Here is a 20,823-nt window from a genome sequence, read left to right as displayed (position 1 = left end):
GGTGGCTCAGATGGTACAGAATCCATCTGAAATGCAGGAGACCCGGGTTTGATCCCTGGGTCAGGAAGATCCCCTGGAGAAGGAAATGGCAACCCACTCCAGTATTCTTGTCTGGGAAATCCAACAGAAAGGGGAGCTTGGTGGGCTACAGTCCCTGGGGTCACAGAGAGTCGGACACGACTGAATGACTGAACACTTTCCCTTCACTTTCAAGTACTGTTAAAGAAGCTTTTCAAAAACGTATCAATATGACTAGCCATCATTAGATAAACCAATTATTTATTTCTCTAAGACTAAGACTTAACTAAATGTGAAATACTGAGAAAATTGGTAGCAAAATGGGACTTAAATTACCAATAATAAATTCTTACTTTACGCAAGTAATTATCAATAATTCTAATCAGGATTTGTCTAGCATCTTAAGGTAATGAGTATTCCATACGTGGAAGTTTTCCATATAACTGAAGTTTACCTCGTTGAACATGCAAACTTTTAAAATTGAACAGAAACTTCTCTAAAGAATCTGTCACATTTTTGTTTAAAACAAAAGCTAATAAACTTAGTGTTTGGCGTTTTTTTGACAGGCACATTTATCAATCTACTATGAGGCATACTGGGGTCTTTTTCCTTTGCTAAGTGGATCATAATTTACATTGGCTTTTTTCCGTTCTAATAAATGCTTTTACATGTTTGAATGTATATACTTCATCACTGTGCACTGATGATAGTGTATCTGTCCCTTCTACCTGTCTTGTTAGAATTGTGTGTACAGTACATGTAACCTGGTTCAGAGTAAGAGCCTACAACGTTTTCTAATATATGAGGGGAAATGTTTACAGTCATGGACTTAGTGTAATTGGGCATCCCCAAAACTTCTACTTTCTACCACAGTTCTTCCCGCAGGTTTTAGCTTATATTTTAGGAGTGCTCTGGGGAATTTTTCCAAAATACTAATTCTTCCCACAAAGATGTAAGCTAATTATACCTCAGGTAGGGCAGGGACAGGGTAGCAATGCCCATGTTTTGTTCCAAGAGCTCCCCTAGGAATTCTAACACATCTTAGAAGCATCTTTTTCTAGATGGCTCAATCTTCCTGATAAATCGTAGAAGAGAAGCAATCCTGGAGAATCCCATCACAATTGCCCACTTTTACAACTTTATCTTTCATAAATCTACATGAGACTGCCATAATAACAATCGAATTTATCTTTATAACCACCTAAATAATATGGTCTTACCTGACCCTGAACTGCTATGGAAACTATTCTTCATGCCAGAATTTACTAAAGACTTCAGAGCATTCATCATACATATCTAATCTACACTGAAATTTTTCAAGATAGATAAGCTTCATTTTTAACAGCTTGAGCCTTTTTTTTTTTTTTTTCCCCAGAAAATATTTTTTAAGCCCATATTATGTGCTGAAGACTGGCTGGGCTCCAGGCATACAGATAGAAACCAAAATAGTTTTATTGAACTAACAATCTGACACTGATCAAATTATCACACTAATGAAAATAAAAACAAACTGCTATAACATATCATAAAGAAATAGAATGAGAAGAATACACCAAGAAAACATATAACAAAAACTTGACCTAGACTTGGACAGCAGGGGTCAGGGAAGATTTCTCTGGGAAAGTGATGCCTCAGCTGGAAACAGAGTTTAGTATAGTTCACTGGGCCAAGAAAAAGCAGTATACACAAAGATTCTAAAGGGTGAGGCATGCATGGTATGCCTGAGGACCTGAAGAGGACCATACAGCAAAAGCAAGAGAGGAGGTGAGGCTGGGTGCAAACTATGCAAAGGTTGGTAGGGCACGGCAGTAATTCTGATCTTTATTCTATCAGCATTAACACAACCCTAAATGGTTTTAGAAGAGAGTGTCATGATTCCCAAACTTCAAAAATATCACTTAGGCTGCAACAGAAGAACAGGTTACAGGGGTCACTCACTGAAGTAAAGAACACTTACAGCAAGGTCAAGTACGGATAGGAGGCCCGTGTTGAGTTTTAAATGCCTAAGACACCCAAGTTCAGTTCAGTTCAGTCACTCAGTCATGTCCGACTCTTTGCGACCCCATGAATCACAGCACGCCAGGCCTCCCTGTCCATCACCAACTCCCAGAGTTCACTCAGACTCACGTCCAGAGTCAGTGATGCCATCCAGCCATCTCATCCTTGGTAGTCCCCTTCTCCTCCTGCCCCCAATCCCTCCCAGCATCAGAGTCTTTTCCAGTGAGTCAACTCTTCACGTGAGGTGGCCGAAGTACGGGAGTTTCAGCTTTAGCATCATTCCCTCCAAAGAAATCCCAGGGCTGATCTCCTTCAGAATGCACTGGTTGGATCTCCTTGCAATCCAAGGGACTCTCAAGAGTCTTCTCCAACACCACAGCTCAAAAGCATCAATTCTTCGGCGCTCAGCCTTCTTCACAGCCCAACTCTCACATCCATACATGACCACAGGAAAAACCATAGCCTTGACTAGATGGACCTTAGTCGGCAAAGTAATGTCTTTGCTTTTGAATATGCTATCTAGGTTGGTCATAACTTTTCTTCCAAGGAGTAAGTGTCTTTTAATTTCATGGCTGCAATCACCATCTGCAGTGATTTTAGAGCCAAAAAAATCAAAGTCTGACACTGTTTCCACAGTTTCCCCATCTATTTGCCATGAAGTGATGGGACTGGATGCCATGATCTTCGTTTTCTGAATGTTGAGCTTTAAGCCAACTTTTTCACTCTCCTCTTTCACTTTCATCAAGAGGCTTTTTAGTTCCTCTTCACTTTCTGCCATAAGGGTGGTGTCATCTGCATATCTGAGGTGATTGATATTTCTCCCGGCAATCTTGATTCCAGCTTGTGTTTCTTCCAGCCCAGCATTTCTCATGATGTACTCTGCATAGAAGTTAAATACCTAAGTAGAGATGTCTAAAAGGCAATGAGATAAGTGGGTCCAGGGTGCAAAGGAAAGGTGTGGCATACAAATGTGCAATTCCCAGAGATACAGACTGTCTCTGAAACTACAGGCATGAATGAGATTGCTTAGCACGTTGTAAGTCTGGAGCTGGGAGGCAGTCTGACATTTAATGGCTAGATAAAGAAAAATAAGCTAGCAGAGAGCCTGAGGCATGGCCAGCAAGTAGAGAAAAACCAGGAGAGTGACGCTGAGAGAAGAGAATATACAAAAACAAGGACAACAGTGTTGATGCTGGTGATAAGTGTGATTTAGATGAGAAATGAAAAACGCCCACAGAACTTAACTGCTGGGGGCAATGGGGATGGGAAAGTGGAGAAGCAGTGAGAGGTGAAAAAATGGGAAGGAGCACAGACATTCTCTCATGAAATTTGGTTCTTAACTGAACTTGGTCCAGTCATATATGAAGAGTATGTTTGCTAAGAGGAGATTTATCTGAAAAAAAATTCTAATTTGAGATTTAACTTAAATATAGCACAGACTCATGCAAATAATTATGAGAGATTATTCCAATAGTCCTTAGCTTTGACTCAGGAAAAGATTCAACTTACATTTGAATCTCAGTGCAATAAATATGATTAATAGTCCAAATTACTGAAAATTTTTATAACTCTTTAGTGAACCATTTCTATTATTTCTAGAATGCAAATAAACTCTCAGTTTAAAGAAGTAACACATATTTTAACCGTACTTGCTGCTGAAGTCGGTGTTTATCCTCTTCTAGTTGCTTCATCTTCAACCTTTCCAGTTCTACTTGGTGAACACAATCTTCCTTGGCCCTCCGGATAGAATCCTGGAGTTCTTGCAGGTTCCGTTCACGTTCTGATTTCAGTTCTCTTCTTTCTCTTTGAAGCTTAAAACAGGTACATCTTTAAGAGGGTGATTCACTACTAGTTGCATTATACTGCTCAATATTATCCTTATATATACGGTCAAGTGTTCAGAATACTTTACAAACTGATTTTCATATTTTCAGGTATTAGAGAGTTGATGTTTAGGTATATTAAAATTAAAATTTTCAATCATTTACTACTAAAATACAAAGTATATCCCCAAATCCATATATGATGCATAAATTCAACTGAAAAGGCATTAACTGTTTAAGATCCTGATCTAAATAACCTATTTTATTATACAAGCAAATATGCCCAAGTTTCTTTTCTTCTTTAGAAACTTATTTTTTTACCTAATCATATAGAAGATAACAGAGCCTTAGTATTAGAAACAAATACATATTATATTATATTTAGGTTTAACTATGTAAATCAATTTAGAAATCCCAGAAAATGTGTAAAGATAAGGTTAGAGTGACATACTGAGAAAATTTTAAATATTTGGGCAAGGAATGGGCATATAAATTTCATGTGGAAGAAATTCTAATAATTTGAAGTGACCTTCAGAGTAATGCAAAAAAGTATATCAGGTAAAATTCAATAAAACCTAACAAAAATACTAACTAGGCATAGTATTGGGTTGGTTAAAAAGTTCATTCAAGTTTTTTGCAAGACATTACAGGAAAACCCAAACAAACTTTTTGGCCAGTCAATACTAACATGTTTATCCTTTCTTGGGATATAATCTTAAAGAAAAAGGGATATTCCCTTCTTAACTGAAATTAAAAGTATAATTCTAGGCCCCTGATGCTTTTCTGTAGGTAGTGCAACTATCCATTCCTTCCACATCATTACAGAGATAACCGAAAGTCTCTACTATTGCAGAAGTCAGCCAAAGCTGACTGAATAATAATTAACCATTTTAAACAACAGTTTTCTATTCCTCACCTTCTAATATATAAAAATATGCTTTACCCAGTTGAATAGCAGTTTCCCCCATAATGCCTGAAAGACAATTTCCATGAAATATACTTTATACAAAGGAAAAACAAATGAATCATATGAGTTCATGAATATCTATGTAATGAATGGATTCTGTGAAATTAAGACGTGATAGATGAATACAGTACCTCTGATTCTGCAATGGCGAGCTGCTGCTCTCGCTTCTCCAAGTCAATTAGGGTTTTTTGAAGTTTTCCTTCAAGAATAGTATATTCAGCCACCTAAAATATACCAAAAATTACTTTTATCTTTTCTCCAAATTCAAAACACAAATTCACAAGTGTGTATATTATTATTTTACTGAAACACAGGATCTGAGAATAGGAAAATCATGAATTATATGCACCAATTCAAAGCAGAAATTCATTCTACTATGCTTTAAGGAAAGAAGCTGACCTAGTTTCTGCTTGGGTATCTGCAGTAATTTTCAGTCTCCAGAGGAAGCTCTTCACCCATGGGGTGCTAAGGTGGACTGCCAGTAAAATCTTGTGTTTAGTTAAAAAAAAAAAAAGTAGCCCCTTAAAAATCTACCTTGTTCAACAGTCCAGTTTTCTTTCGAAGCCTTCTTATTCATTTATTTATATAGCTCTCTCCCTGGAACTAATATTGTTGATAGACCAGCTAATCGGTTTCAAGTCAGTCTTCCTATTGTTCAGACCTGGTCTTTTATTACACTTCAAATAACTGAGTTCTTAGTTGTTTCTAAAGTTAGTTCCTGCACGGGCCCATACTTAGTATGCCAAATTCTACCCCAATGCTTAAAGTCCTGCTCTGCTCTGCCTTTAAAGATGTGAGTCCATGATGGATGCTTGGTCTCCACAGGATCCCCTCTCATGGTTCAGCTCAGACTGATCATGTTTACTAGGACTTTCTGAACTAAATTTTCTGTCCTCCTTACCAGGTCCCAGCCCCCAACCTGTTTTCTCTTTACTACTGCCAATAAAGCTCTGGTTTGATGCTCCTTAGAAGCCCACCCTTTAATCATGTTTCTCTCCCTTGGGAAGAAGAAAAAAAGGACCTTCACATATTTGACTCTAGCAATAGCCATCATATATCCTCCTAGTCTTTTTTTCTCCTCCAAGATAAACACAAGCTTCAGCTATTATCCACATGTTATTATTTCCACATCCTCTAGTATGTTGGACTTAATCTGGAGTCTATATTCTAAACTAAGTCCTTTCACAAATATGGCACCCAGATGTGATCTCACTCTTTCAGAAACCAAAGAATGTGCACTCAGAGACCAGGTCAACACATGCCTATGAATTTTATCTAAAACTGCATTTGCTATCTGAGGATCCTAATCACACCATTTGTTATGTCAGAGAAAATCCCCAAGGTTTTTATTTCTAAACCTGGAATAACTATATCCACTGTCCAAGTTAATGGTTTACTCTGATGACAGAATCTGACATCTGTCCTTGTTAAACTATATTATATTTAGCCCAACATGCTAATCATCAAGATCATTTATTTATTTATTCTGTTAACTCTACCACAGACTTTTGGTTTACCTTTAAATCTTAGGCAAATCACTAACATAAATGTTTCAGATTCTGTGTGCTGCTTTGCAAAAGCAAAAATAGAGACACAGACCTAGAGAATAAATATATGGATACCAGGGGGTAGGGGGTTAGGAGGAGGTGGGAGATTGGGATTGACACATATATACTATTGATACTGTATATAAAATAGATAACTAATGAGAACATACTGTAGAGCACAGAGAACTCTATAATGCACCGTGGTGATCGCAATGGGAAAGAAGTCCAAAAGGGAGGCAATCTACGTAAAGTATGGCCGATCCCTTGTGCTGTGTAGTAGAAACTAACACAATATTGGAAAGCAACTGTACTCCAATAAAAACTAATTTAAAACTAAATAAAATTCTGAGTGCCACATGTAAAAACGCCTTATAGGAAGACAGGTAAGAGTATTCAAACCACGTGTGCTTCCTCTGACAACCCAAATACCTGTGTTCCCAAAATTCTGCCTCAGGATGTCTTCTCCTCTCAAACTATGTGACTTCCTGGGGTGACCTTATCTACATACCATCACATATACAAAGAAATCCCAAGTTTGTATCGCAAAGTCAAACCTCGCTCCACAGTTATAGACCTGTAAATCCAAATACCTGCTGAACATGCCAACATTCCCCATAAATCTCAAACTCAAAACTATGTAAAACCCGAAATCATTATCCTTTTAGTTTAAACAAATGTTTATTGTACACCTCACAGACAACAGGCAAAACAAAGTCATGTGGAACCTATATTCTGAGGGAAAACAAACTATAATCAAAGAAGTGAATCTTTAATTCAATAGTAGGGAAATACTATGAAGGAAACAAACCAGAATGAGGGGATGGTTAGTGCCTGATGCCAGGTGAAGAGGACACTATTTTGGATATAGTGATCAGAGAAGGCCTCCCTCAGATTACCCTAAGCAGAAACCAGAAAGTATCTCTAAAGAAAAGCAGCCTGTAGATCCTGAGGTGAGAGGTGGCTCAGCATGTCTGACGAAATATAAAGAGGTCATCATGGTTAGAACAGACTCTGTGAACTGAAGGCTGGCAGAAGATGAGGTCACAGAGGAAGCAAGGGGATGGGTCACATAAGGCCTTGTAGGTCTGGTAAGAACTCCTGAGTTTTATTCTAAATGTGATGAGCTGGATGGGTTTTAAGCAGAGGAGTACATAATCTGACTTCCTCTATTCTTGGCTGATATGAGTATTAAAAAACTACAGGGGCCAGGAAAAGAGGACAGGGTACCAAGTTAAGAAGTAAACGCAGCAATCTAGAAAAGAGATGATGATTGCTTAAACTAGCAAAGCAGAATGAGAACTTTACAACAGTGTATGTCCATATCCTCACTTCCACACTTCATGTTATCATCAACTATTTTGCTTCTACATATGTTACAAACATCAACAACGAAAAACTCATCAATCACATTAGAAAAATGGCTCAAAGATTAAATTGTGTTAAAAACTAAATGTACTATATCATCTGAAGATAAACTGTGGTAAATAAAGATGCATGGGCTTTCCTGATGGCTCAAAGAATACGCTTGCCAAGACCGGAGCTGTGGGTTCGATCCCTGGGCTGGGAAGATCTCCTGGAGAAGGAAATGGCAACGCCCTCCAGTACTCTTGCCTGGGAAATCCCATGGACAGAGGAGCCTGGTGGGCTATAGCCCATGGGGTTGCAAAAGAATCGGACATGACGGAGCAACTAAACGACAACAAAGATACAGACTATAAGCTCTAGAGCAATTACTAAAAGAAGACAACAAAGGAGATGTTACTAATAAAGCAAGTGTAAAAATAAAATGGAATCATTAGAAAAAAAATCCAACGCACTGCAAAAGAAAATAGGCGAAGAGCGAAAAAGGAACAAGAAATGTGTGTGACAAATTGAAAACTGAGAGCAAGATAGTAGAATTAAACCCAAGCGTATCAATAACTAAATTAAATGTAAATGGCTGAAAGTCAGAGAAGAGACCTGAAACAACTTTAAAGAATTTTCTAATCCACATACTGGGCGGTGTCTTGGTCTATGTAGCAAACCCCCCTGCCACAGTGTGTCTTCTCCCATTTATGGACATTTCACGAACCACTAATATAAGAGTATTTTTAGAGACTTAAATTTGGAATATCTGAGACAGGTCTAATTTTCAAGGTTGTTTTACTCAGTAACTTGAGTATGAATAGATAACTATTAAATTTTGGCTTCCTGAAATAAGATCAGATGGCCTTTTGTTATCATTTTTAAAGATGTGATTTATTTCATGATTCAGTCTTTTAAAACAGCTTAAAAGTTTGGCTACTTTTCATTAACTAATAGATTATAATGTAATATTTATATACACTTAAATGTTTAATTTTCTTTTTAAATACAGAGATAGGCTCTTTCTCTAGAGTGTTCACTTTTTTTTGATTTTGAATATATTTGCTTTATTTTATTAATTTTTATTGATATATAGTTGCTTCACAATGTCTGTGCTATAGAGCAAAGTAAATCAGCTATACGTATACATATATACCCTCTTTTTTGGATTTCCTTCCCGTTTAGGTCACCACAGAGCACTGCATAGAGTTCCCTGTACAGCAGGTTTTTTATATTTATTCACTTTTTGAACAGGCAACATATTTACAGGGTTCAAAATCTAAGAAGTACAAAACGCTTTATAGTGAAAACTCTTCTTTCTACCCTGACCCATTCATTCATTTTATCCAGGCCAATATATAACCACTATACTTATTCATTCCAGAGACTTTTATGTCTATAAAAGATACTATCATTAATACTCTTTCTTTCCTTCAATTTTTATACAGTCATTACCTTTTTCTTTACTAGTGACTCTCTCTCTCGGTCCCTTTTCTTCCATTCCTCAGCAAGAGCTTGCATATGAGCCAGTTCTTTCTGCTTTAGCTGCCAAAGGAAGAAAAAAGAAAGAAAAATAAAGTTAAGAAAAATATTTCACATAACAGTTGTTCTCAGTTAACTAATACTGACCACTGATATTTCTTTCAGACATTCTATTCTATTTAAAACACAACAGAGGATGCCTGATGTGAGTTATACCCATCTGAGGATAATTCAGGACAGTATCAAGCTAACAGGGCTAACAGGAAGTTGTTCTGTACCTCTCTTATTTAACAACAGATGAGTCCAGCTTCCAGGAGGGTATGCTAAATAAGATCCTGCAATTACAAGAAACCTTCAAGTCCTTAAATTCTGACTTGGAGAAAGTTTAGGAGACTCCTTCTGAATGGCTTCTGCAACGTGGTCACATTTTGAGTATTTTTTGATAGTTCATCTTTGAAAATATTTATACTTACTTATTTGGCTCTGCCAGGTCTTAGTTGCAGCACGTGGGATCTTTTTAGTTGAGGCGTGTGAACTCTTAAAATGTGGCATGTGGTAATCTAGCTCCCTAACAAGGGATTGAACCTGGGCCCTCTGCATTGGGAGCGGGAAGTCTTAGCCACCTGACCAACAAGGAAGTCCCTTGAATATTTTTTAATTGTTAGATTTTTTTTTTAAAGAGTAAGGCAATTCTTGAATTCAAAGGGACTAAATAAGGTACCCATGGAAAAAAGAGAGAAAAGCCTACTTTACAGAAGGAAAGATACACTGAACGGAACAAAATACTTTTTAAGTAACATTTAAAAGGTAACCTGATTTTCAAAAATGTCTTCTTGCATCTCTTTCCACATTTCTAGCTCAAGTGCTGCTTTGTATTCTAAGGTTTCACGAGGCTCTGTCTGGATTTCTGAAGGACAGGGTGCTGGAGGAACAGAAGATGGCTTTTGTTGTACAGCAGATAAACCCTACAAGATGAATTTTAAGAAACAGCATATTGAAACAAACACACACACACATACACACATTAGGTCCATTTTAAAGAATAATTTCATAACATTCAATGACACATACCTGAGATGAATCAGAGACAAAAATCTCACGCATTTTCACTAGTCCATAATCCTCTAAAGTCACTGTGTAAGAAAGATCTACTATCCTGTTATTTGACCTACAAATGAAATCAGAAATATTTAAAACCTCATGGAAACACTTTTATGTTTCCTTTTACTTCCCCAATGCTAGCACATTGAGTAGGCAACATGCCTTGCTCCTGACACTTGTTGCTCAAAGTGCAGCAGCTTCTATAGACTTCAAGACCTTCTATATATGTCATTTTATTTGGTCACACAGTATTAAGTACATACCTATGTTCACTACAAAATTACCTATAACAGTAGTAGGTTACTTGAAAAACTTCAAAAGTATAAAAGAGAAAATTTAAATCTCACTGCCCACAAATAGTGCTAAAATTTCATTTTCTTCTTTTTTAGATTATGTAGATATGCAAGTACTCATGCATATTAAAATTCATAGTTTTGTCCATTTTTCCATTTATACAGGAACATTATCTCCAGTGTAATAACAAACACTAATTCAAAAATGTTAACTTTTAAAGCCTGTAAAACATACTAATGAATTTATGTAGTAAAACATTAAACACATAACAATTCCCCTACTTAATTATATGTAGATTATTCTGAACTCTTTTTTTGCTTTTCTTGGACTGTATATACTTGTTCATAAATCTTTTACTGGATATGAGCACTGCTTCAGGATTAAATCCTGGCAGTAGGATAATGATATGTTTATCATAATGAATACCTCACTGTATCACAGAACTGCATGGGGCATTAAATAAAAGACAAAATGTTAAAGGAAAATAAAATTTTGGCAACAGAAATACGTGGCCTTGTTTAAATCAAAACTTTAAGGATTGGATTCACACAATTAGAACTCTTTAATTAATCAACTTTTACATTTCCTTCTTCTCATCTCAGATTTTAGAAGAAATGAGTAAAGTAAAATGAAGCAGTATCATCTCTGAAGTTTTCACTTAAGTAAATCTCTTGAAACTTGTCTACACAGCAGGTCAATAAAGTTAATATTCAAAGCAATCATCATTAAAATAACTTCCAACAAGTAATGGTTGTTTTCATTATATTCTACTTGACCTAACAGAAAAGAATGCTAAGTTTTAAAAGAATTGTCAATTAACCAGAACAACTGATTTTCTAAAAAAATTGTTCCCAGATCTCCAAGTAAATAAGAAACTTTACTAAACCCTTCAGTCTCTGGAAGTGGCATGGAGAAAGAAGAGTGAGGGAAGAAATTCCAATAATACTTAAGACATCTCAGCTTTACACTGGGCCTGCTTTTCTTCCACATTCTTACTGCACTTTAAAAATAAAGGCAGGTGATATATGAAGAGATAATTGTTGAATGATTTCATTTAAAATATATGAACTCCAGTTTTTCACTGTGGCAGTGAATTTCAGAGCAAAAAAACAATACTCAGTTTTTAGAGTCAAACATCTGTAACATTCACCAATTATATTTAATGCAAAAGTTTACATATTTTTCAAGTAGAAAAATTCAAAATAATGTAAAAATACATTATAAATTTGACTTGAATTACTAAATTAAAAAAAAAAAAAACCCTGATCCTGAACTTAAAATTATGAGTCTAAAGAGAAGGGAGAGAAATACACACTCAATACTCGTAAGTATTATGGTACCACAGATTCACTCCTGTGAGGGTATACAAGGTATCAGAAAGCTAACGAGCAAACTAGGATATAGCCCCCATGGCTCAAAGAAAAAAGATATGACAAAATGACATTAAAGGATAAGGTTATAACTAGCTAAACAGAATAAAAAGCAAAGACTAAATACAAGAAATGCATTACCCTTGGGTTGCAATAATAGGCACACTTTCACTGAAAGTTTGTCGCCAACACTGTTCACCATTAGAACCTAAAAAGCGAGTTTTTTCTGAAGACAAGATGTTAGAAAGTTGGATTCTTGCGATTCCCAGAAGTAAATCTTTACTCATTTTATCCTTGTGCCATAATTCAACCAGCAGCGGAATCCTAAGGAAAAGAGAAACACGTGTTCATACTTATCAACCGTGAACTAAGGCTTTTCTGGACTAAAAATTTTGAAGTCCTTTAATGTAGTCAAGCATGTTTTTGTTACCTGGAATGTAAAGGCGCGATTCCACAAATAACAAATAGAAAATATTATTACATTTTTGTTTTTTTACACCTCTTCCTATGCAATAAAGAAAACCTTTCAAACACTGTTCCCACAAATAGTCACATAATGTTTATTTTTTCTCTTTTAAATTTCTTTTTGAATTGTGATACTCTGAGAAAGTAAAAAGATATTTCAAAGATCTCATTTTTCTTCACAAATCCACTTCAGATAGCTGGATCAACATCTCTATTTTATACAGATGAAAAAAACCAGAAAAAACAAATAATGCATTACAGTCATTAAGTGAATCAATAAGAATTAAACAGTCTGTATTTATCTTCACATATTAGGAAAAAGCAAGATTACTTTTCAAAGAGCCTTCATTACTCATATATTGTTTTAATAAAGTTCTAATATCCCAATTCAGGCAAACAAGATATGAAAATCTGAAAAGAGCCTTCATAAACACATACTGATAAAACCTTATAGTGGAAGCACAGCTGTTAAGTTTGCTTCTAGATTCTCAAATGCATATAAGCTGCTGTGGATTTAGATATGTAAAGGAATTCCTCTTGTCAATAAGATACAAATTTTCAAGAGCTGATTTGAAAAAATACTATCATACACACCACGTACACATTACCTTAGGAAGGTATCCTGGAGCTGATGAGGCAAAGTTGCAAAATCGAATGCACAGTAAGACTGGGGAAGAAAAACTTCCATGTTTTTTCGAACTTCTACAGGAGGGTTAGTCATAATAGGAGCTGCACTTCCAAAGAAAGGATATGAGTACCTAGAATTTAAGAAAAACAAAAATCCTAAAGCAGTGTACAGATGAGACTTATAACCTGTGAAAAAGAGTGTAATATGAATATTATGAGCAAATAAATTTTAATAGATAAATGGTACAAATACGTTATGGTTTTACTATCACCAACTTTAAAATTATATAAATATTTTTGGTATTAACATAAAAAAATCAGAAATTACAGAAAAAAATGCATTATTTGCCCAGCACTGGCTTCCAAAGGTGCCTTACAAATCATCTTCAAATGATGCTCTGGGGAAGGAGGAGAATACTGTAATTTGAAGGCATTATACTGAGTAAGGAAGAGAGTCACTTTGATAAATTCCCAATAAGACAAAGACTTAGAAGTGAAAATGACTCCCTTAAACAAAGACAGTGCTGGTACCCCTGAGGTGTATAAATGTGGCAAATTAACCTGCCGAACACATTAAATTCACACAATGTTATATGTCAAAAATATTCTTATGAAGAAATAATTAAACTGAAATGTAGGGGGAAAAAAATTCCTTGAGGGCACTGTTTGTATCATTTTCATCTTTGCACTCCAAGGAACAGCTTTTGTGACACAGTATACACAAGAAACGCCTGCTAAGTTTAATTTCTAAACTTATTTTCCTTTGTACAATAATGTCCTGATTTTTTTATGGGCTAAAAAAAGCCTTTAGTCAACTCCTAAATGATGCATTCATAGTGTTTTGTCTCTGAACTGAGAATATACTACAAAAGAATCAAAGAGTGACATAACATTATTTCTTTCAACATAAGTCACACCAGATTAAACAGAAGAATGCCTGGCCTATTGCTGAACTTATTTTGTATTTAAAGTCAAATATAAAGATATTGTAATGCTCACTTAAATTTCATCTTATAATTTGCTGTTTATTGACAAAACTAGGATTTAAACTCTACTAGTGAAAACTACTTTTTCTATTAATACAAGAAGAATCCTGTGCATACATTCAACTCCTAAACAATTACATAAACTGAATTTCGGTGATCTCACAAAGTTCATCCTCTAGAAATTTAACCCCCTACTACAGATGTAGTGATTTAAAAAAAAAAAAGGAAACACATTAAACTTTTTTCTAATATAAATGTTATCTCACAAATTCCATTAGGTAATTGTACACAACACTTTTATACTAATGCAGAGCATGGTAACATAAAATCTATCAAACGTAAAATGTCCAACATTTTTTTTTTAAGCCTTAAAATGAATCAAAGAGAAGCAGTAGTCTTATGATCAAGTAATTTCTACAGAGTATTAAGTGGATTCTAACATGTCCTTGGGGCAGAATACTCTTTCCACTTTTCTTTGTCAAGTGTCTGGCCTCCCTCATATATTAACATATTTCTGAATCTGTCTTCTTCACTAGGTTGAGCTCTTTGTCTATGTATATGCCCCCTGCCCTAATACTGGGCAAACGGCTGGCTTACTGTAGTCACTTGATGATTAAACAAATGGCCCTGTGGCAATCAGGAAACACAAAAACTAATATGTGCTTTCTGAGTGAGCTTGTTCAAGACTTTCCCTCAAAACACCTATTCATTTTATTTTATTTTCTGGCTGTACCACAAGCATGTGGGATCTTAGCACCCTGACCAGGGATTGAACCCATGCCCCTGCAGTGGAAGTGCATAGTCTTAACCACTGGATCACCAGGGAAATCCTTCATCCAATTTTAGATCATCCCTGTGCTTCTGGCCAACATCATCTCTAAGACAAGTTTCTCCAGTAGCAGCAAAAGAGAAAAAGGAACAGTTCTATATTATATAAACCCTGTGAGAAAAACTATGTCGATAAGAGAAAACCCTTTCTGGGCTTTCAATTTTTAAATAAAATTCTCAGCCTTTAACATGAAGTAAAAGGCAGAACTTAAGCTGTGAGGATAGACTTCCATTCTATGACTTCACTGTCACATTTAGTGCTGGGTCCCTTTGATTCTGTCCTTTATTCACACCAAAGCTCAGAGGACTTTGGAAACAATTTGATAAACAATCAAAGGAACTATACAATTAGATACAATAGGAGTAGACGTAAGGCTTCCTGGGTGACTCAGTGGTAAAGAATCCACCTGCCAATGATGGAGACCCGGGTTTGATCCCTGGATAGGAAAGATCTCCTGAAGAAGGAAATGGCAACCCACTCGAGTGTTCTTGCCTGGAGAATCCCATGGACAGAGGAGCCTGGAGGGTTACAGTCCACAGGATCACAAAGAGTCGGACACAACTGAGCATACACACACACAAGGAGTTGACTTAGGCATCTGAAAGGCAGATGTGCCTCAAACAACAGCAGGAAGCAACAAAAAGTTGAAGTTCTTGGGAATGGTAATCCAAGATGACAGAAAAATTTTCTAATTTTTTGCATGTTAGTCACATAAAGACCAAAAATGTTATTATAAATGCTAATGCTTGCTCCAAAGTAATTTATAAAAACTTAAAGACTCCAAACTAAAACAAACAATATGACATTTAATATATTTATCAGCTGAAAAGTCTATAAAAATGTAATATTAAAAACAAGCCACTGCATAAAGCCATTTAACAGACTGAATTTCAATTATCTAAACAGTGTGGAAACATTCCACTTCCAGTTCATTAGGAATGGTTTTTAGATTCATACGCATAAAAGGTAGATATCAGGAACATAACCTTCCATTATAAAGCAATTTTATAGAAAAATCAGATACTATACATCCAAGTATTTTGAACTGTGACAACTTTTCCAGAAACATTTTAAGTTCAAGAGTCAGTGTATATTAAAACAGAGCATTAACAAATATTATAAAATACCTATAATTACTATATCAGAATAGGCAAGATTATTGCCCTTCATACCATCAATGCCACCCTCCATTATCTTCAAAGTCATTAGGACACAACAGCTTTAATCCTTCTAGTCCACTGATTTAACAAATGTTATAATTTCTTTGGTGACATTGTCTGCTGCTGCTGCTGCTAAGTCGCTTCAGTCGTGTCTGACTCTGTGTGACCCCACAGACGGCAGCCCGCCAGGCTTTCCCATCCCTGGGATTCTCCAGGCAGGAACACTGGAGTGGGTTGCCATTTCCTTCTCCAATGCATGAAAGTGAAAAGTGAAAGTGAAGTCGCTCAGTCGTGTCTGACTCTTAGCGACCCCATGGACTGCAGCCTACCAGGCTCCTCCGTCCATCGACTTTCCAGGCAAGAGTACTGGAGTAGGCTGCCATTGCCTTCTCCACAACATCCAAATACAGAAAAGGCATTTCTTCTCAGAAAATAACATTCTGAAACCAAATCATACCTTAGTATACAGTTGATTGGAAAGCCAACCTCCAAATCATGGATACTCCTCAAGTCTATTGAAAAGCAAAAATGATGTGATGTTGCAGGAACAGCAATCTTCTGTCCTGAGGCTGTTTCTGAAGCAATAGATGTTGTCACTGGCTTGGCCAGTAATGCAGGTACAGAAGAACTGATACCTAAGGTGAACATAAAAATTAAAAAAAAAAAAAAATCCATTTGCAAACAATTTCTCTTAAGTTACTCAGAAACCAAAGATATAATCTCAAAGACTCAACTATTTGATTAAATAAACATATGAACTAAAGCATAAACTTCCAAGTTATTTGTCCAAAATTATGTAGGCTTTAATTCCCATCATAAAACTGGGCGGGAGGGGTGGGGGGAAACCCTTACTCTCATTCTCAAGATGTAGTACAAAACTTAAAAAGTAGCCTGGTGTTAACTTATTTCTAAGAAGCAGGTGAACGTAACTTAGTATTGCAAAGATTGTATCTGAAACTTACTGCACATATAGATCAGTATTTTATAGTAATTATGTAAATAATTACATCCTTTTTTTTTTTAAAGTAGCTTGGTTATCTTAGACACATATGACATAGTCTAACAAAATAAAACTTGACGAAGACAAGTATCAATGATAACACTTGTATGTGCAATCTACAAAGAGTGGTACAAATGGTCTTATTTACGGTAACAGAAAATACAGTCACGGACATAAAAAACAAACTTATGGTCACCAGGGGACAAAGCAGGGGGAGGGATAAATTGGGATATGGGGCTGACATATACACACTACTCTATATAAAACAGGTTACTAAGGACCTACTGTATAGCACAGGGAACTCAACACTCTGTAATGGCCTTGGGGAAAGAATCTCAAAGAGAGTAGGTATATGTATAGTTGATTCACTGTGCTGTCCACCTCAAACTAACACAACGTTGTAAATCAATTATACTCCAATAAAAATTTTTTAAATTGAAAAGACAGAGTCTATTCCAATCCTATTATATATCACAGATGTTTAGTGGATGGCTCAAGTGCTATAGCTACTTACGGAAACACCTATAACTTGCACCCAAACTTCTAATTCCGAATCCACCAATGCTCTTACAATTTATACTACTGAATTTAACTACAGATTCTTATGTAACAGATAGAAATTGTGTAAGACAGATAAATATATATTCTCAAACTGTCTCAACTTTAGGATCAAAAATGATTATTTTAAGTTTACTGTAAGAGGCAATATCTCTTTTCTCCAAAATTCTAATGAATTTGAGACAATGAATTTGAGATTGCTAAAAATCTACTTCAAAGAACTACATTTGTTAACTTCCTTTGACTAAGGTACTATTTATAGTATGACAGTCAATGAAAAATTCTGTTAGAAAATTCTATTATGAAGTTAAGTAAGTTACAGTTACTTTAAACTGATTTTTTTTTTTAAGTATCACCACACATTACTGGCTCTTTAAAAAAACTTAGTTTTTAGCACCCATGAAAACTCTCACAGTCATGTATCAGATGGCCAGAAGATCTATACCTAAGAGATCTGTGAAAAGAACACCTTACCCTTTGGATTGAGCTTTGTGCCCTTATCATACAGTAAGCTTTCCACTTCACTTTCTGTTGCATCGTCTTTTGTTGGAGGTGACTGGTTGTGAGGTGGAACAGGGGACTCGCTTGGTGACTGTGGCCCAGTATGTGTCTTCTCCTTTATGGGGGTTAAAACTCTCTTCTTCGAATGGTGTGGCTCATGTTCATTCTGGGTCTTTAATTCAATTAAAGACTAAAAACAATTTTTAAATAAAGTATAATTTGCAAAGAACTTTCCTTCATAATTAAGCAAAAAATGTGATGTTGTTTTTTTAAAAAAATTAGCTTCCTTTCTCAGTTTGGATATTCCTAGTCTATTTTTCTTCATAATTTGCATATTTTCTTATAGCATCTAGGACCAGAAAAAGGGAAATGAACAGGAAGGAAATATGATATCCAGAGCTCAGTGTCAAAATGCATCCTAATGCCTAAGAAGGGATATTCAATTAAAGAAGTCAGGCATAGGTGTCCCTGAGAATGGTTATTCCTACCAAAGCAATACAAATGAGGTCCACATTACCAGAAAACAAACAAAAACCAAAACCCAGAATTCTAGTATGATTTTCTTCCTTTGCTCCACTATCCTCCAAAAATACATGCATATGTGTCTTTTTAAACTCTTGCTTTAGTTCAGTCTGCATAAAAATCAGTTCTTTAAAAGAACAGGACACTACAGTTGACCCGAGGGCTATATATAATCAAAAACATCTACATTCAAATAAATGTTTCTATTGCTTGGAGACAGCATGAGGACTGTGAAGCACTAATGAACTGAGAACCTTAGCTAAGGCTGAGTCAACTAAAAAAGATCTATTAATGCAGATCCCCAAAAACCAGGCCTAAAAACATTCTCCTCTACCAGAGTCCCAAAGTCACTGACTGTGAGTTGGGGTGTGGGAAATGGTTTCCACTACGCGAGAAGACTGCACTGAAAGGCTCTGGGCGGAGTCACTATGAACCATGGCAGAAGCCGCAGCACTTTCCAGAAGGGTCTTTTTAGAGACGGGGTTATCGTATAATGAAGACCACTAATTAAGAGTGATAAATACTCTCTTATGTGAGATAATGCGCCTGAAATCTGACTTCTGTAACTAATCATGACCGACATATCGGAGAAGCTGGAGGAGGGGAAGGCGGGTTGCTACTTGCCTGGGCATCCATGCCTTCTCTCTGCAGAGCCACAGACACTCCCACAGTGGGGGCCAGCTCCACAGGAATAGGTGCAAGCTTTTGTTTGGCTCGGTTTGGAGGGTCAAGGGTAAAAGCACCCTCAACTGTGACTGGGCGATGGTTGATTTCTGTACTACCCTTTTTCAGTAGTCCTGTTAAGGGTATTTCTGTACTTCCAAGTGACTGATCTCCACAGCAGAGATGGATCTAAAATGAAAGGGAAAGTCAAAACCAGGATTTACACTTTCTCCTTTATCCTAAACACACAAACTTAACAACAAAGTTATAAAATGATCCAGAGAAGGAAAACAGAATGCAGGTTATCTTACTGACTGCCAGTGACTAAAATTCTCACACCTGATTGCTAAAACTGTTGATAAAGCACAAAGTTACCCAGAACTCAATAATAAAGTTATTAATTCTTTTCACTTTTCCTTTCAGTATTATATGCTCCTATGTGTTACTTTTTATTTTTTAATTGAAGGATAATTGCTTTACAGAATTTTGTTGTTTTCAGTCAAACCTCAACATGAATCATCCATAGGCATTATGTGTAACTTCTTGTTCTCTTTTCTCTTTGGTGAGCTATGGTTACTTTAATATTTTACTATACTATCTTATTGTACTATGCAAATTGTATCATGAATACATGAATTTAAACAGAAAAATACATCCACCATTCTTTTCTCTTTTCATTATAACATTAATTTAAGCACAGTTCTTAAAAATGGATGGATTTTAATGAGTGGATCCAGCCCTATTTGAACTAAAGAACTTCAAATAATTCTGTTTTATTCACCCATAAAACACTATGAATCCTTCTTTTTTCTTGCTTTTCAAACTCTATATATAAAACAGTGCTTAACAGTAAAAGATAAAAGAGAATACCACTGAGATGGAAGGTACTGTGAATCACTGCTAGCTAATCAAAACTTGGACATTACCACCTTTGAAAACTACCAAAAAAGAAAAAAAAAAAAAATGGCTGTTCCAGGTATGTGTTACATAACTATTCTTTTCCCTTACTACACTGAAGCCTCAGCAAGCCTACTATTCACATGAACAATATGTAATCATTACATAAAAATATTTTTAATTCTAGTGTCAATAATGACCTGTAACAGTCTTAATGTTATTAAGTGTGATATTTTTAATGGGCTGGAAAGAAAGGATTTTTATAACTTACAAGTCCATAAGAATCAAACTGATATGTAAGTCAATAGTTTGGTGAGGAATAATATGTTAGATATAAGATCAAACTAATTTTTTCCTGCATCATTTTATATAATCTTCAACATTCTAAATACCTTGGATTTAGCAACCACCTCTAAAATTTAGTTCCACTAAAATTTCCTTATGCTTTTTGTACTATCCACCCAAAGTACAAGCAAAGTCTATTGAAACACTTTAGTATAAAAAAAGGACTACCCCATCCTACTTCACCACCCATTTCAGTCTGATTAAAGTTAATCATAACGAACAGAGATTTAATTTCAGATTAGACAAACTTTTCTAAAAAATAAAGTCCTATTTAAAATTCATTTACAAAATTACTTAATTCAAGGGCAGGTTTTAAAAAGTTGTTT

General features: G+C 35.7%; 1 protein-coding gene across 1 annotated transcript in view; it reads right to left on the bottom strand.

The window, feature by feature from the left end:
- CEP120 (centrosomal protein 120) overlaps positions 1-20,823 on the bottom strand; it is an 84,272-nt gene that overhangs the window by 20,679 nt on the left and 42,770 nt on the right. The window contains exons 7-16 of the mRNA XM_052643098.1: positions 19,217-19,444; positions 18,044-18,260; positions 16,469-16,646; positions 13,018-13,167; positions 12,086-12,268; positions 10,251-10,347; positions 9,992-10,144; positions 9,153-9,242; positions 4,938-5,030; positions 3,666-3,827 (exon numbers count right to left, since the gene is read on the bottom strand). Coding sequence (XP_052499058.1) covers positions 3,666-3,827; positions 4,938-5,030; positions 9,153-9,242; positions 9,992-10,144; positions 10,251-10,347; positions 12,086-12,268; positions 13,018-13,167; positions 16,469-16,646; positions 18,044-18,260; positions 19,217-19,444 — 1,551 coding nt within the window. The remainder of the gene's footprint in view (positions 1-3,665; positions 3,828-4,937; positions 5,031-9,152; positions 9,243-9,991; positions 10,145-10,250; positions 10,348-12,085; positions 12,269-13,017; positions 13,168-16,468; positions 16,647-18,043; positions 18,261-19,216; positions 19,445-20,823) is intronic.

The sequence above is a fragment of the Budorcas taxicolor genome, chromosome 7, assembly GCF_023091745.1.
Source record: "Budorcas taxicolor isolate Tak-1 chromosome 7, Takin1.1, whole genome shotgun sequence".
NCBI lineage: Eukaryota > Metazoa > Chordata > Mammalia > Artiodactyla > Bovidae > Budorcas > Budorcas taxicolor.
The sequence above is the reverse complement of the archived record's forward strand: the minus strand, read 5'-3'. Positions and strand labels throughout refer to the sequence as shown.